The sequence below is a fragment of the Falco biarmicus genome, chromosome 12, assembly GCF_023638135.1.
Source record: "Falco biarmicus isolate bFalBia1 chromosome 12, bFalBia1.pri, whole genome shotgun sequence".
NCBI classification, from domain to species: domain Eukaryota; kingdom Metazoa; phylum Chordata; class Aves; order Falconiformes; family Falconidae; genus Falco; species Falco biarmicus.
In genome coordinates, this window is record NC_079299.1 from 9,194,774 (window position 1) to 9,210,906 (window position 16,133).

Here is a 16,133-nt window from a genome sequence, read left to right on the forward strand (position 1 = left end):
ATAACAAAAGAAGGCCCAGATTTAAGCTGAGATGTGAAAGTTAAGCTGCTTCCACTTCACCCCAATAAATGAAAGACTAGAGGGAAATAGAAAACAGAAGTACCTTTCTACTTGTAACTTAACTCAGTTATGTTTATGGAATGAATAGAATAAAAAGTACTATATCTCATTTTTGGCACCGAATGTAAAAATAACATTGCCTAGAAGGGGAAAAGTAACCGAATGAAGAGATTTTTCTTTATTTCAAAACTGGTTTTTAGTAGAATTTCCATTTTAAGCCACTGTTAATATGAAATCAGGGAAAATGTGAAAAAAATGATCCAACAACAAAAACATAAAAGCCAAACCATGAAAACGCAATTCATTCGGGATTCTTAAGCCCCAGACCTGAAGCTGACACATGGCAACTTGGAACTGATAGAAAATCTTGAAACAGATGAAAGATAGCAAAGCATCGTGTCCCAGTGAATCAGTGGATCACAGGTTGCTCATGAGGAAAAGTGACTCCTTTCTGTCCTGAATTCTGCTATTAAAGTGTCAAAGGATTGCCAAGAGCAGTGATCTCAGGGGAAAAGTTGACATCCATTTTTTCTAGTTAACTACAAAGTCAGAGCAGGTGATTTAAACAGGCTTTTATTATGACTGGACAAAAGAGTTCCGTCATGATAAGAAAAAACTTGAAAATATTTTGGCAAGAGCCTTAAATCTTTAGGGACAGAAGCCTTATATCTTTTGGGATGGATTACATCTGTATTTGGGATCGTATGGAAAAGAACTGGCCCGTCTGACACTATTGCAGATGCTACGGTTTAGGAAACCGAACTGCTTCAAAGATGATTACAGTTTTTGCATCATGTTCTAACAAGTGCAGCATATGCTCCCTCCCCTTCCAAGAGAGCTTTGGTAGTCTACTGGGAGAGAAAGCAAGTCTCATTGGCATGCAGCACCATTTTTTCCTCCCATAGTCTGTCAGCTCCCTGAATACGAACACTCGAGCAGTATTTTTTCCTTGGCAAGGTGCATGTGGCAAAATATGATCTGCATTTGTTTTCTCATTTCCCATTATACCCATCTGTTGCAGCACATATTATTATTATTATTACAAGTTCTTCTATAGATTCATAGATATGGATGGCACATGTCACACAATTACAAGATAGGGTCTCTGCCCTGAACAGTTTATAATCTAAGGACACAGAATTTAGAAGTATGTACACAGAATGTTTGCTAGTAAGCTGTCACGTTCGACATTTCATTTTGTCAGGCATGGAAGGTTTCAGAAAGCAACGGAATAAAGAAAACATTCTCATAAAAATATAAGAAAAACCAAAGGACTTACTCATTGTCATGTACACGGTTTCTCCATTCCTCCCTTTTCATTTCCTCTCTGGCCTTCTCTAGTGGTGAACTGATTGATGCTGCCACTCGCAAGGTTGGTTCCAAAGGCTTGTAGCGCTGCCGCAATACTTCAGCAGGATCGCGGAAAGGCCCCTGAAAGGTATAGGATAACGTAAGTGTTTTATTGTAGGGTTCCAGTTCTTTTCTTTCCTTCTTTTATTCATGACAATTGATGAAAGAGGACACAGAATGTCTGGGAAGTGTAGGAAGAATTTTCTTCCAAAATAATCAAGGCAGTTCATTTTGACAGAGTTAAAGATAACATAAAGGTTGATAAAATGCTCTAAAGCTCCAAAGAGAGAATGAGATATGTGCACTCCAGATTTATTTAACGACTAAAAATGTTTTATTATTTTCAAACAATACATTGTTAGAGCTGATTAGGAAAACTAAGTTTTTCCATAGAAAAAAATATTGGTGAAATAAAATCTGATACACAAGTATTAACTTTATCTAGACGCTGCTGAAGCAGAAAGCTTAAGTTTTTTCCTTTTCAGAGTATAAACAATGTTTTACCTTAACATGCTCTTTTCAATTTAACTATAAAGCTGCCTGGAAAGGAACTTAATACGTGAGTTACGATACAATTCTTCTAATACAACTGATACAAATTACTTCTATAATATAGGTGAATAGTCCATTTTTGAAAAGTCTAATTCCACATTAACTTCATTATTCTTAAAAAAAAAAAAAAATGCAATCTCATAATTCTTTGACAAGTCTCTCCCTATATACACATATATATCTTTTTCTCCAGAGTACATTGTTTAATAACTGATCAGATCAGTATCTTCCATTTAACAACACAAATAAATATCAGCAGGAAGTCCTTTCCTGTGCTGTCAAAGTGACATCTCCTACATCTCACTTTTGGTACTAACCAGCAAGAACTTACACAAAGTATAATTAGTGCCATGTTACGCTCAGGACAGTTCAGTAGCAACTCTGGATTTAGAAGTGTTGCTAATTGATTTTTGTTTTATTTTCATCATTGTTGATCCTGCAATGAACTAGTGAAACCTTCTGAAACTACGAACAAAGAATCCTAATCACAGCCTTTATTCTTAAAAGATATCCTTCTTTAAATAGGTTATCACTAACAAGTCACAGCTGGAGTTACTGCAAGCACTGAGTGAAGACTGTGGGGCTAATAAAAAGAAATGATTCACGCCTCATTTATGTTCACTTATGTTTTACATTAATAGAAACCAATAATAGGAACCAGTTACCATAAAAGTCATGGACCGTAAATAACACAAATGGCAAATAAGTATCATCTAGTACTTTTCACAGCTGGACAGGAGGATTGCTATATTTGAAAGTAGTTAATGGATTTTTATCGGAACTTTTCTTTTTAAAGGCACAGCACCATGATTCGGAGATCTTTTTAAAGGTCCTAGTAAGCAAATGAGCATAATATTTGCACTCCTTGCAGATATTTTCTTGCTTCTATTTTCTAAGTCTGCATTAAAAAAAGTTCATCTAATATGACCATGGTAAGTTTAAAAACAGACTGGAAAGAATTATCACCTGTGAGAGAATAATCAATACTAGAACAGGTCATTAAAACTAGTAGGTAATGTTCAACTAATACATAATCTGGTGATTGAGATATTAAAAAAGTTTAAAATTTATAATAAAGAATGAATATTTTTTTTGGACGACATTTGCATCAAGTGGATCCATGGAGGAAAGAAGAAAGGAGTGTACTATTATCAAATAATATCAAGATAAATGTGTTGGCTTTTAGAAAACAGTCTGTCAGAATATTGTATTTCTTCTTCACTGTAAAATATTGACTCATATTCCACCAGGGTAAGGGCCAAATCAGATATCCAAGCAAGGTGTTTTTTCCATCTTTAATTTCTAAGACCTTCTAATGCTTTCTCAATCCATAGTTTAAATGAAATTAATAGAGTCCAGCTATGCATGGAAGGAGGGAAGGAAAGAGCGTTAACTAAGCAAAGGTCTCTCAAGCCAGGCTGTGTCATCATTAATGGTATATGTGTTAGAATACTAGGAAATTCTAAACATTCCCTGCAGATTTTTCCATTCCTCTGAATCATGTATTTGAAGAAGCTTACCTAGCAATAGGCACATAAGAAATATATCCAAGATGACAAGGCCTCTAAAAAATCCATTTACCTATTTCCATTTTACAAGTTTAACTTTAAGATTTGTGGAATGTGTGGTAGAACGGTGCTTACAAATGTTTTCAAACTGGCAGTGCCTGCAAGCATTTCAGGCATCCTGCTTCAAAACGGAGATCTTCCTGAGGAAGTTAGGCTAGGGCAGGAAGGGAGGGAGTCAACCAAGAGCTTGCACCCTGAAAGCAACTCACACAGCCCTATGGTCTATCTTTGGGATTTGTACTGGGTGGCATAAATCTTCTCACTACTGATTGGACTCCCAAATAAAGGTTAGTAGATCAGCATTCTTACTACTTTAGCATAAAATCAGAAACTCATGATAAAGATTATGATCTACATGAAATTACACAATCTTCACTGCCCCCATTCCAGAACAGCTAACAGCATGCAAAAAATCCCCTAAAAATGGCAATGTCCTTTCTGTTATTAATGCCTTTTAATGAATAGATGACTAATTTTAGCATTATCTGTGTTACCATCAAACTGTAATTCTAGTTAACTCAGTAATAAAAATGATAGATCTAACTGATGCATAAGTATCATTAAAACTTTTCTTTTAAATACTCTATCTTACACACACAGTGCTTACCTATAAAATGCTAAATACCCATTTTCCTAAGAGAAGCTGAAAGATGGTAGATTTCTGTTCCTTCAAACATATATAATTGACATGCTCATATAAAATATCTAACTCTATGGGCAATACAAACTTTAGATACCTGAAAGAACAGTGAAGTAACAAGTGACTCACAGTGACTCTAGGTACTAGGAAAAGAAGCTTGGTGCCAAAAAGTGTTACCACAGACAAGTAGGACACAAGTATATCTAGTAATTAAATTCCTTATTGTCACACCAGACAACTTGCAGGATGATGTGTTCTGATGGGGTTTCATTTCCAGCTGTTTCATCAGCTCAGACCAGTGTCCTTTTCTTAGACATACAACCCTAAATTGTCCAAGTGTTGTGCAGGGATTTAGCCGTGTGACTCCCATTAACATCAATAAGAGTCGCGCAGCTAAATCCACGCGCTGTGCTTTGAAAATTTACCCCACAGTGTACATCCCAGGGTGCTGAAAGGATTAAAGTATTATATAGTAAATTCCCTCTTTGAGGTGCAGAAAATAAACAGAACTCTTCTGGTTTGTTCTAAAAGGCTATCTGTGCACCACTGCTGTGAGTGCGTCTGAACTTAGAAAGGTCTATAAAATATTCCAAATCCAAACAGAAGCTTGTAAGATACTTACTATACAGCAAAGCAGTTTTGTAAATGCAACTCAACTGGAAAACCTCTGAGTTCCCTCTTTATTTAAGAGCATGATTCCTGTACTATGTCCTCTAGGCAAAATCTTCCCCTCCATCCTGAGAGACAGTGCATTCAGTCACAACCCACTGAAGGACTGCCATAGCCCCTTTGGTGCCACAAGGTAAAGCTATAATGTCATATTTATCTCATCTCCAAACTCCCTGACCACCCCAACTGATGGGCTCACACTTTGTCTCGATTCTAATGTGAGTCAATTAATTCATTCAATGAGGAAGCTCAAGCAGTCAAGGTAGGGAGAACATAAGGAGGCAAGGATGAAGGTGGAGAACTGCCCTGAAGTTGATCCTTACTGTTACAAGCAGTGTAGATCTCTGTGTGGCTCACCTCCACTTCTCCAGAGGTGTTGTGCATCTTCTTGTTCTTTAATGCAATTGCCTTTGCCTTCATGTCACACCACTGGCAGAGACTCATCCTGCTATGGACAAGTCAGTTGTGACATAAAGGTGAGAAAAGCCTCTTGTGTGGGAGTTAGAAAGTATGCCCACAGCCATCCCCGCTGAAGAACAATGTGGATGCAATTAATAAGCCACAGGCAAAATGTGGCAGATAGTGTGGTACACATAGTTTGAACCCAGCAGTAGTTCAAACTTAAGATTGTGTTCAGATCACCTCTACCAAGGGCTGTAATAATATAGTGAAAATAACCATATCAATTCAGAGGAGTAAAATACCAATAAAAATGTATTATACATTGCTTATTGCTTGTCATTGCTGTTTAATTTCTGCAGCTAAACGATAGCTTCCATAAAAGTTACTGAGAAGGACCCATTTAGAAGTATTGTCTTTCTAAGCAAAATATGGATGAGAAAATTTAGGATGGAGCAAAAAAATAAAAAAAACAGCGTAAGAAGTTCTGTAGACACCGTGGTCATTCACAGTCAAACCAGCACTGAAAGCGTATGTGTGAGGTAAGTAGAAGGTTCAGTAGATTGGGAAACTGAAAAATTCTTCAGAATAGAGGGTAAAACAGAATATTATACCAAAAGTAACTGTATCAGGCATTTACTGGCGAAAGCTACGTGTCATTGTATTGTCATCAAGCGAGAAACACAAAGGTCTCAAAAGTCTGTCTGCTGTGCATATTGGGCATATTCTCAGCAGGTTTTGACAATAAGGTGTCAAAAGCTATTTTGCCGTCTTGTGGGATGTTCTCTCTGATGCATTATCTCAGAGATATCCATTACTTTATAGAAGAGAAAAAAGCTATCTGCAACATATGTTGCCATCAGCTGAAATTAAAATTGAGACTATGACAGTTAAGAATGGGAGCTGGGCAACTTGGCTGTGATGCAGAAAAAACTAGAAATTTTTGTAATGAAAGTTGACACACAGCTAGTGGACACAAAAGAGCAGGAACTGTTCTATACTGAGAAGACGTCTCCTGGTCTTCATATGGAAAACAACTGCAAAAAGAGGAAAAAGTTATCACAACTGGCTAATTTGTCCTATTACCTTTCATTTCTCCTACTTTTTTACTGATTTAAAATTGGAAATTATTACTTCTACCTTTAATGAATCATGATACTGGCATTCATTTGTATCAGGTCTTCCATTTGAAATATTGGAAAAGACATTTTTTTCCCCAAAGGGCAAAAGTAAAGTATAAAAGATCATATTACCCTGTTTTTACATACCACCTAAATTTCTTTTTCTTTAAGACAAACGTGTTTCAAAGACCTTATATTCTGAATGCAAGTGCTAGACCTATATAAAAGAAACAAACCCACAAAAGGGATTTTTTGACTTGGTGATCCAACTTGAGATATCCTATAATAAGCTGTGGTTAAAGATATGAACAAAAGCTGCCTCAGAGACACTGAAAAATGTTACCTGAGGTTTCTGCCTGCCAATACACGGCAGAGGCTGTGCCATAGAGAAGCTCGGAGGCCTTTTACAAGTTGGCCAGTCATGGAGCTCACAGGCAAAGGGACTTTTTGTTTGCTGCCGTCTGTGGCTCAAGGGCTTCGATTTCCGTAGCAGCAGTTCCATTGGATCCGGGGATTTTCTGAACGGTGAATTGTAGATGCCTGCAATCTGAACAGAAGGTGATGTTATCTTTGGCTTCAACTATTCAGAACTTATTCTTGCATCTATAAATCAAACTAATCTAAAAACCCCCTACATAATATACAGTTCTGCACAAAGTTTCTAACTGGCATGGGATAAATCTATACTTTAAATGCATCTCTGGACATTGCATTACAGTTACAAAAGGGTTTGAATAGGATAATGCAATGTATAATCTGGGTGTCAGCCTTTCACGTGAGGGTAACTTCAATTTTATGGGAGGAAGAGTTTCCTGTACCTCAAACCCATGATTTTTTCAGTCACATTCAGTATTCCACCTTCCATAGCAGGAGCCAAAGAAACACGCCAGTTTTCCCTTAAAAAAATATTTGTGTACAAATTTGCACCTAGTTTTAAAGGCAAACTATTACAGTTGGTTTGAAATTTAAAGTTTAATTGAAATTCCAATTTATATTCCTATACACAATAGACACAAAAATATATTACGTATTATTTCCAAACACATATTTAGAGAGTAAAATAAATGCTTATGCAAGGGAACATAACTCTTGTCCCTTTAAACTCTGTGCTAGTTGACTTACAATGTGGAGTAAGACAGTGGCACCTGCAGCATTTTTAAAAGTAAAACTGAGTGATTATTTAAGGGGAAATACAAGAAAATTTATGGAATACCAAAAACCAGTAAATTGCTTTTTTCCAACAAAATGTTCACATTAAAGTCCTTTAACAATTCAAATTTATTTAGTTTTAATAGTATAAAACTTGTGAAAAACAAAAATTTAGAAAAGAAGCTCTGAATTGTGAATTAAACCAAAAGATTCATTATTCATTGAATTTTATATTTCATTTTTTCAGGATACAGCATTAATTGCATCACTAGGGTAATCTAATATAACAATTACTAATATAAAGCACACATTTCAAATTCTGAACTAGCAACCTATGTAATTAACAATCTGTGAATATCTGGCAAATCAAAATTATGTGACACTGTTCCCAATTCATTCTTATAAATGTAGGGATTTTATCAGTTGCACATAAACAAATAGACATATGTGAGTTTACTGAATTAATTATGAATTGTTAAACATGAGAATTCCTGTACCATATTGCACAGAGCCACTAAATCTCCTATAAAACAGATGATACATGCTTAAAATACACCTGGAAAAAATTAATTTAAAGATACTGAATTGCTTTAAGGATAATTATATTTTTTACCACAGTATACTCAGAGTATTCTTAAGACTTTTAAAGTAATATGCTCGGTTACAATATACTGTCCTTTCCTTTTACGGTAACTTTAAGTGCTAAGAAGTATTGAATAAAAATAGTAGGAAAAGAAATTAGCTTTGTGATGTGGGGAAAGGTAAGGAAAAGAGTAAGTTTTTAAAATCTTGCATTTCTCCTTTAGAACACTGCTGAGGATCATGAGAAAACAAAGTAGAGCATCAGCCTCCTCATAAAGTATTAATCTCTTGGGGCTGAGAGGACTGAACACTCCCCAATTAGCTCTAATGCATTTTTCATTAACATATTCTACTGGGAAGTTCCAATTTCTTGTGTCAAAACAGTTAAATAAGGGTCATATAATACTTATTGTTTAATGGACAAAAATATTCAGAGATGGTAGATTATTCAAAATATTGTTGGGCTAGTCAACATGTTATGGGCTGTATTCTTCAACTCTGTAAGTGATCTGGCCCTAATAACGATTTATTTTGGGCCACTGTTACATGTTCCCCTCTTAGCGCCAACCCTATAAACTATTTCACTACACTATCAGTCTAAATGTGTAATGGGAAAGAGGACACGAATGGATGAGCAGTAGAAACATATGTATGCCAGACAACCACTGGTAGTTCCTTCGGCTCTTTGGGATGCCAAAGTAAAAGGGCAGGGATCCATGCTTCAAATAGCAGGCAAGGAGAATCACTGGACTGAAGGGGAAACTGCAGGTACATCTGCACAATCTGCAAAATCCAGCTGCATCGTAACAGTTTGGTTCTACAAGTCTGGCTCTTACTCACCTAAACATCTCATAAAGTTACGAATTCTCCTAATGCTGTTACTATTTTTGTAGCATTTCATACACTGTCCTATTGCAATTGTCTTCTCAGTCCAGTACATTTTTGCTTACAAGTCAGTGACTTGGAAGTGCTACAGAAACACAAGTTGCATGTGTTGTCTCGGGCACTATTGCACTGTTCCACAATTACTGACGGCAGTTACACTTATACACTTGTTACACAAGTTATTCTCAAATATAAAATGCCACAGTCAAGGTCTTCCACACAAATTAAATCAAATTAGATCATACAAACCATCTCTATGCCATGGTCATTATGGCTCTTCACTCATTAGTCCTACCATGGCCATTGGATCTGCCTACATACTGATCAATTAATTTTTGCCTTCACTCCACTGATGACAGTAAAATAGAAAAGTGATTGCCTGTGACTACCTTTTTTGACATGTCACTGAACTACTCACTGTATTGCTACTTCATCCTTCCACCCATTGCTATGCCACCCACATTCAGCTGCTGTATCCCACCTAACGTGCACACTGCGTTCTAGCCATGCCATGAGTCAGCAGGGTCCCCAGCTGGCTGGAGGGATACTGCTCTCTCATGGGATGTCTGTGAAACACATATTTCAGAGACACCTGCAAAATCACTGAAAATGTAAACGTTTTCCAGAAGAAAAACATCTCCATGTGCATCACTGAGGATCAGGATGATCCGCAATAAACCACTATGGCATAACAACTCTGAAGTTGATGGGTATGGATTTGTTGATCTGTAGCACATCCTGCATTTGCCCAAAATTTATCCCCCTTGTTAAGCCTTCTCTTTAAAAAATATAATAAATTTTAAGAAAAGGACAAAGAGCAAATTGGGTAGAAAATTTTAACAAAAAAAAAAAAAAAGATTATTTCAATGCCAATAGCACAGGTTTTGTTTTTTGTTTCCCCAAAGTGGAAAACCACATGGTCTTAAATAATTTAAACATTTTTTTGTCTAAAGAAATACAGGCAGGAATAACTTTAAACTGATGTGCTGTCTGGCCTCTAAGAAATGGCATTGCTTCTGTTAGTCATACTTGGAGCAAGTATAAATGGCTCCACAAATACAATGGCTGTCTGCATTTTGCAATCTATATTGAGATACTACATATATTCTGCTTGATCTTTCTTTCTTTAAATGTTTGGCTGTAGAAAAAGGGTTCAAACACTGAAATGTTACTGAATATCTCAAGGTGCACAAATAGGATTGGCTTTTAGCACTTTTAATGAAACCCAAATTAGCCATAATAGATGAGGGAACTGATTTGGTGTCTTTTAAATTATTATTGCTGAAAAGGTGTCTTAACAAAGAGCCACCTTTAGTTGGTTTTTTTCCACATACTATCAGATATAGATACACATATAGATAGTGTACTAACTATGAAACTGGATTTGGAATTTTAGTGAGGCCAGCTGGACATTTTAAAAGTTGATGTTTTTTCTACAATTGAAACTTTTTGTAAGATCAGGGTCAAAATTTATTATGAAGTGCATTTTTAAATAACAATTTTTCAAGCAATCTTTGTTAATTACTTTACATTTTAATTACATATGTTCAAGTATTCAACCAGACAGACAGCAGAACAATCAGCAGAGTTAGTATCTAGACAGATCAAATTAATACTAATAATTAATACTAAATTCCCTAAGGTATGTGGTAAGTTTTTAGGCCTAGATTTAAAACTGGCAAAGTTTGGTAGGAAAGACAAGAAGATGAGTTTGATTCTACTTTCCAGTTCAGATCAATCTCTAGCAAAATCGGTTCCATTCATTTTTAAATATCTCTGTGAATCAGAGGCTTATTTTTGTAATATCTTGCACATGTGCTGTGCGCAGAATGAATGCCCTATTCACTCTGTCCTCTGCAGGGAGCTGGCAGTCTGCAGAAATCTAAGAATCTGGAGGATCAGAGCCTTTGGTGCTTCATAAATTTGCATATCTTCTTGAGACCAGTACAATGTGTTAAAAGCATTACTTCATCCTTTCCCTACTTCATGACAATATTCTCTCAACTACAGACCATTGTAGATAATACTGCATTTTCAATGGTAGAAAAGTATCTGTCTTGAGATATTACCTCATACTCTTGATTTCAATATTTCCTCCACTTTTAGCCTATAAGAAAATATGTTCCCTCCAAAATATTATCATATATTACAAAAAGCACCTCTCGTCTGCAGGGAGAATGACTTTTTTCTGTACCCATATTCTTCACAACTAAGAAGGGATGCTGTCAAAGCCAGCTTTCTGGGACTTCATTTCCAGGAACAATTTCCTAAAGTGACAAACCCTGTGGGGAAATCTGTGCTAACTGTTAAAAAACCTACAACTGAGTTATTTGCAGTACTGTCATGCTAACTTCCACCTCAATAAGACCAAAGAAATCTCAGGAGGGGACTCTGCTAATAGCTTCTTACTGACCTCCCTCCATCAGGCCCTTCTGGTGAATGGTGGCCCAGTGGTGAATACGGCAAATGAGGTGTGAAAGCACAGATTATTTATTTTTTTTTTTAAGACTGTGGTTCTGACTCGTCAGGGAAAATAAAAAAAAAAAAAAAAGAGAGAGAGAGAGAGAAATGAGTTATACAATAGATATATTTTTCCCCTAGAATTCTCTGCCTCAGACCCTCCATCATGGAAACCCAAGCATGACCTGGAATATTAATTGTGTCAGGTCAAGCGTACTGGCAAATGTACCATTTGTTACCCAGTCATCCTTAGCATTACATTAATATTTTGAATCATTTTGCATTTCTAACACTCTATCATTTAGTTTCCTACCAATCATTTTCTTATCTTTATAATTAATGGTCACATATAAAGAAAGAAAAAAATCATAAGAAAACAAATATTAATTTAATGAACATTAGCAAAGAAAAGATTTCGGGGGTTTATGTATTTGTGTATTGCTTCCACCTCTAATCCTAAATCTACTCTATGCTGTAGAGTATCTATTTTTGTTTTTTCCTGTTTCCATATGGAGAGAAAGACTTAACTGTTTTTTCCCAGAATACAACAAAGAAATTATTAAGGAGCTTGCCTTGAAAGCTAATCTATGAAGGAAGGCAGCAGCAAAAGAAATAGAAAGAAGGAAAGAAGGAAGAAAGGGAAGAAAAAGGTGCAGGTACAAAGGGAAAGACAAGGCTGTGTTGATTATGCTGGATACTTCCACAGAAAAGATCAGTGATCCCAAGTGCTGTAATAAAATGTGAACCATTTTAGATGCTGCAATTGTTATTTATGAATTAATTTCTTATTCTTATTTCTTGACTGAGCTTTTAAAGTCTACATGTAAAATTACAAACAAAATATGCCCTAATAGATACAGTGTAGCTACTGCACTGCAAATAATTACACACATGCAAAATTAAAAATTGAAGAAGTTGAGCTGAAGATCAAATGTAAGCATGAAGTTGATAGAAAGTATATCCTCAAATCTTTAAAATATCTTTTACTGTAATTTAACTAAACAATAATAAAGGTATGTTCTATTTTAATTACTTTTCCATATCAGCTCCAAAAGACTGAAATAATCAACATATATCATGAATACGTTTCATTTAACAGTCATTTAATCTTGAGAAAAATAGTTTTGAGGGAGGAAGCTTTTGCCAGTGATTGTCACAGTAAGAACCTAAATAAAGTCCTACATTTTCACTCTGGTCTTTTAATGAGGAGTTAAATGAGAAGGAAAAGACTTCAACAAAGTAGAGACTTAGCTTGAAAATCCTTTTTTTTACTCCATTGTAATTTGTAAAAAACTAAGCAAGCTGAGAGGAGAGGTAAGAGATCTTTAAAAGCCATAAAAGTAAAAGCATGAAGGAGAGCTGTGAATGAAATATTTGCTAGAGATGGGATTGCTGAATCAACACTGACCAGTGCACTTCATCATAATTATCAGGACATACTACTGCCAGGGGATTTATAAAAATCCCACTCAGCAAATAATTGCCCTGCTGTTAGGAGATAGTCGGAGTGTTAACACACTGTCACAGTCCAGCGTTTAGTAAGATATTCAACATTCAATTACTCTTGCTGCGAACTAAAAGGAAACATGATCATTCCTCAGCTACTGCAGTTATGCTTCCACATGAATTCCAGTGAACAATCTTGTTAATCCCCAGATATAGTTTCTCTAGGAGGTAAAAGAAATACCTTATAAAAGAAATACCTTAAAACATTAATGATTCACAAGGAAAAAATATGTTTATATGATGCCGTAACCATGTCCGTAAAAGAAAAGGAATGTAAAATTTCTCGATAAGTAGAATACGATGTGAAAATAAAAGGATAATATCTTTAATATGAAATGTATTGGGGAAAGAGCCATTTATAAAAATTCTGTAAATACTGTTCTAGCAACAAGTATAATAAAACTATGTCTCAAACTTGAAACATCAAAATATTTAAGCCACCTTAGAATGTATTCTACTAGGAATAATCTATGGGTTTTAAACTAATATGAAATTTTTTTATATTAAAGCTTAAGAAATATAGTGCAAACTTCATTCAGATATGGAAAAAATACCATAAGATGGTTTAGCATTTCAATTTGAGATAAAATTTCCTTACCATGGCTGACAATGGGAAAAATGTCACCCAACTTTATAAGTGGAGGTTCAGTTCTCACTGAGCTAATGCTACTCCTTAGGCCTGATCCTGTAATCCTTGTAAAGGTATAGTCTCCGGAATTTCATCTAAATAAGAACTGAAGGACCTAGCCTGTTACTGTAGCTAAGGTATTTTAGCATTGTTTGAGATACTGCTTTTATGCAGAGACTGAAGAATACATAAATGAGTGATGAGTAGCATATATTCTTTCAAGTGGGATTAATTACCTGTCTTCTGCTTAATATATATTCTGTTTAAACAGAGTAATAAAAGCATTAATTATTGTTATTCTGTCTTCAGATTGTAAAGCTTGGGTCAGTCCTTTTCATCTGTGAAATGTTTGCTTGATATCAAAATAATAGTGCAATCATGTTTTAAATGCACTTTTATAAGTATACCAGGCTGCAACTTTATGGACTATACAATGAGGTGTTAAGGAAACATTCACGTCCAGTATCTTGGCCACCGACCATAAAATCAACCTTTAAACCTGCACAGGCACTAAGTTCAATTGCAGGAAACAAAACTGTAATTGAGTTTCCAAACAGGTACCAACTGCCTGGGTATTTAGGCAACAAGACAAAAGAGAAACAAACTCTTAGTTCAATGCATGGATCATTGTGGCACAACATCCAAAACACAGGCAGCCCAGCAAATGCAGAGGCAGCTCAAAAACACATCCACCTTTCGTTGATTGTCTCCCTGACCAAGTCTTACTCTGTCAAACATAATTCTGACACAGGCTCTCGATGACTTGACTAGATCAGGGATAATAACTTGAATGAGGGAGCGATGGCACAGGAAACAGAACTCTTATGATGAAGGCACAAAACAAAGAGCATTCAAAGTTCTCTTACTGACTTCTCATTTGACTTCTGATTCCAAAAGAAGCAGAAAAATACATTTTAACTTGCTTGATGACTTTGTTTTAAAAATAGGAATGGGAAATGTTATCCTTTTTTCTTTAAGAAGTGCTGGGGTCAGTATGGGATCCTGTATAAATTCCAGGAATCTCTGCAAACCAACCTGTTTCTACAACCACTCTATGAATGGGAATTAAAGAGCTTAGTCTGAAGAATATCCTCTGAAGGTGATTTTATTCTTCCATGTCTCCATAACTGCGTGTGAACACACACACAGTATTTCCTTAATTCACAGAGTTATTTTCAGGCTAAAATTATTTATGCTTGTGAGAAGTTTTCAGAGACTTAAAACACTTATTTAAATGTGTGATACTATTTACATCTTTAAAATTAAAATTTCATCTACTGTCATTGTCATAATGGAAAAGATTAGCTTTGTAAAAAAAAAAATCAGCTCAAAATTCCTTCCTTTTCTCACTGGATTGAGAAAAATCCTTGTAATTATACCATGTAGCATCTTTGAATTTGTAACACCAGAAGTTACCTACAATGTATCAGAAGACAGAAGCCCTTCTTAACAGATAGAGATAAAAAATATAAGGAAATTTCCTTTCTTAAGGAAATTGCTAAAAAGAGAATTCATTAACTTTTCCAAAAATACATATGTGCAACTAAACAATGCAACAATTCATGGCTTTTCATTGTTTCTTATGTCTGCTGCATTGTGCTTACATGTGAATCTTCCCCTACAGACATAAGGTCTGATAGATTTATTAAAGAATTTACTGTAGTAAACCTATAGGTTGAAACAATGACTAAGAACTTGAAAAGTGGCAGTATGTTTAACAAAGCAGTCTTCAATGAGACCAACAATGAGGTTAAGGTTTAATGAACAGTCAGCATCGTATACAGGAAAGAATAAAGAAGAGAGAACAGAACCATGTTCATCAGATTAGTAAAGGTAGTCAGAAATGAGTAGAAAAGAGTGATTTAATAAGAAAAAATTAAAAGATAAAGTTTTTATTAAAAGATTGTTGCAATAGAAAAACTGGAAGCAAAGAGCACAATAGATGGGGGAAGATACACAGTTTTCATCATGTCCGTTGCAGGACAGACACAATTCCCAAATTAACAGTATATATTAGATACTAAACAAAAGCACTGAATATTGAATAAACTGTGCAAGTTAATGAAAGAACTTTACCATTATACTATTCGCTTGCCTAAGAGCTGAAAAACAAAAGAATTGGTGTGTACATCACTCATCTTGAAGTCTCATTAAAGCAAGGATACCATCAGTGCCACTTCTTAATCAACAGGAAGGGTTGCTGTTGAGAAATGTACAGTATTTTATCTTCACGACTTCTCATGCCATTCCTAACCTCCCCCTTCTTACGCACTTATCTCTTATTTAGCATGTACTTCTTCTGATATAATAGTTTCAAAAATTACCTCAGCAAGACCATACATCACATCTAACTTGTATAAACACCAGATGGACTACTACTCATCAACTAAATTTATCCCAGTAACAATTTCAGGAATGTCACTGGAGTTCCACTCTATGCAAGTGTGTGTGAATGTGGCTCTGTGTGTGAGCTATTTAGCTGATATTTGCACTACATTGCAATTTCCCTGTAACGTAGATCTTTTTTTAAACATGCATACCACATCACGCACAAAGCCAGCATT

At 35.5% G+C, this 16,133-nt stretch overlaps 1 protein-coding gene across 4 annotated transcripts in view; it reads right to left on the reverse strand.

Moving 5' to 3' along the window:
• Positions 1-16,133, reverse strand: part of SPATA17 (spermatogenesis associated 17) — an 89,715-nt gene that overhangs the window by 28,627 nt on the left and 44,955 nt on the right. For all 4 annotated transcript variants that reach the window (XM_056357114.1, XM_056357113.1, XM_056357112.1 and 1 more), the window contains 2 exons: positions 6,703-6,906; positions 1,340-1,491 (listed from right to left, as the gene is read on the reverse strand). In XM_056357114.1, the coding sequence (XP_056213089.1) occupies positions 1,340-1,491; positions 6,703-6,906 (356 nt within the window). The remainder of the gene's footprint in view (positions 1-1,339; positions 1,492-6,702; positions 6,907-16,133) is intronic.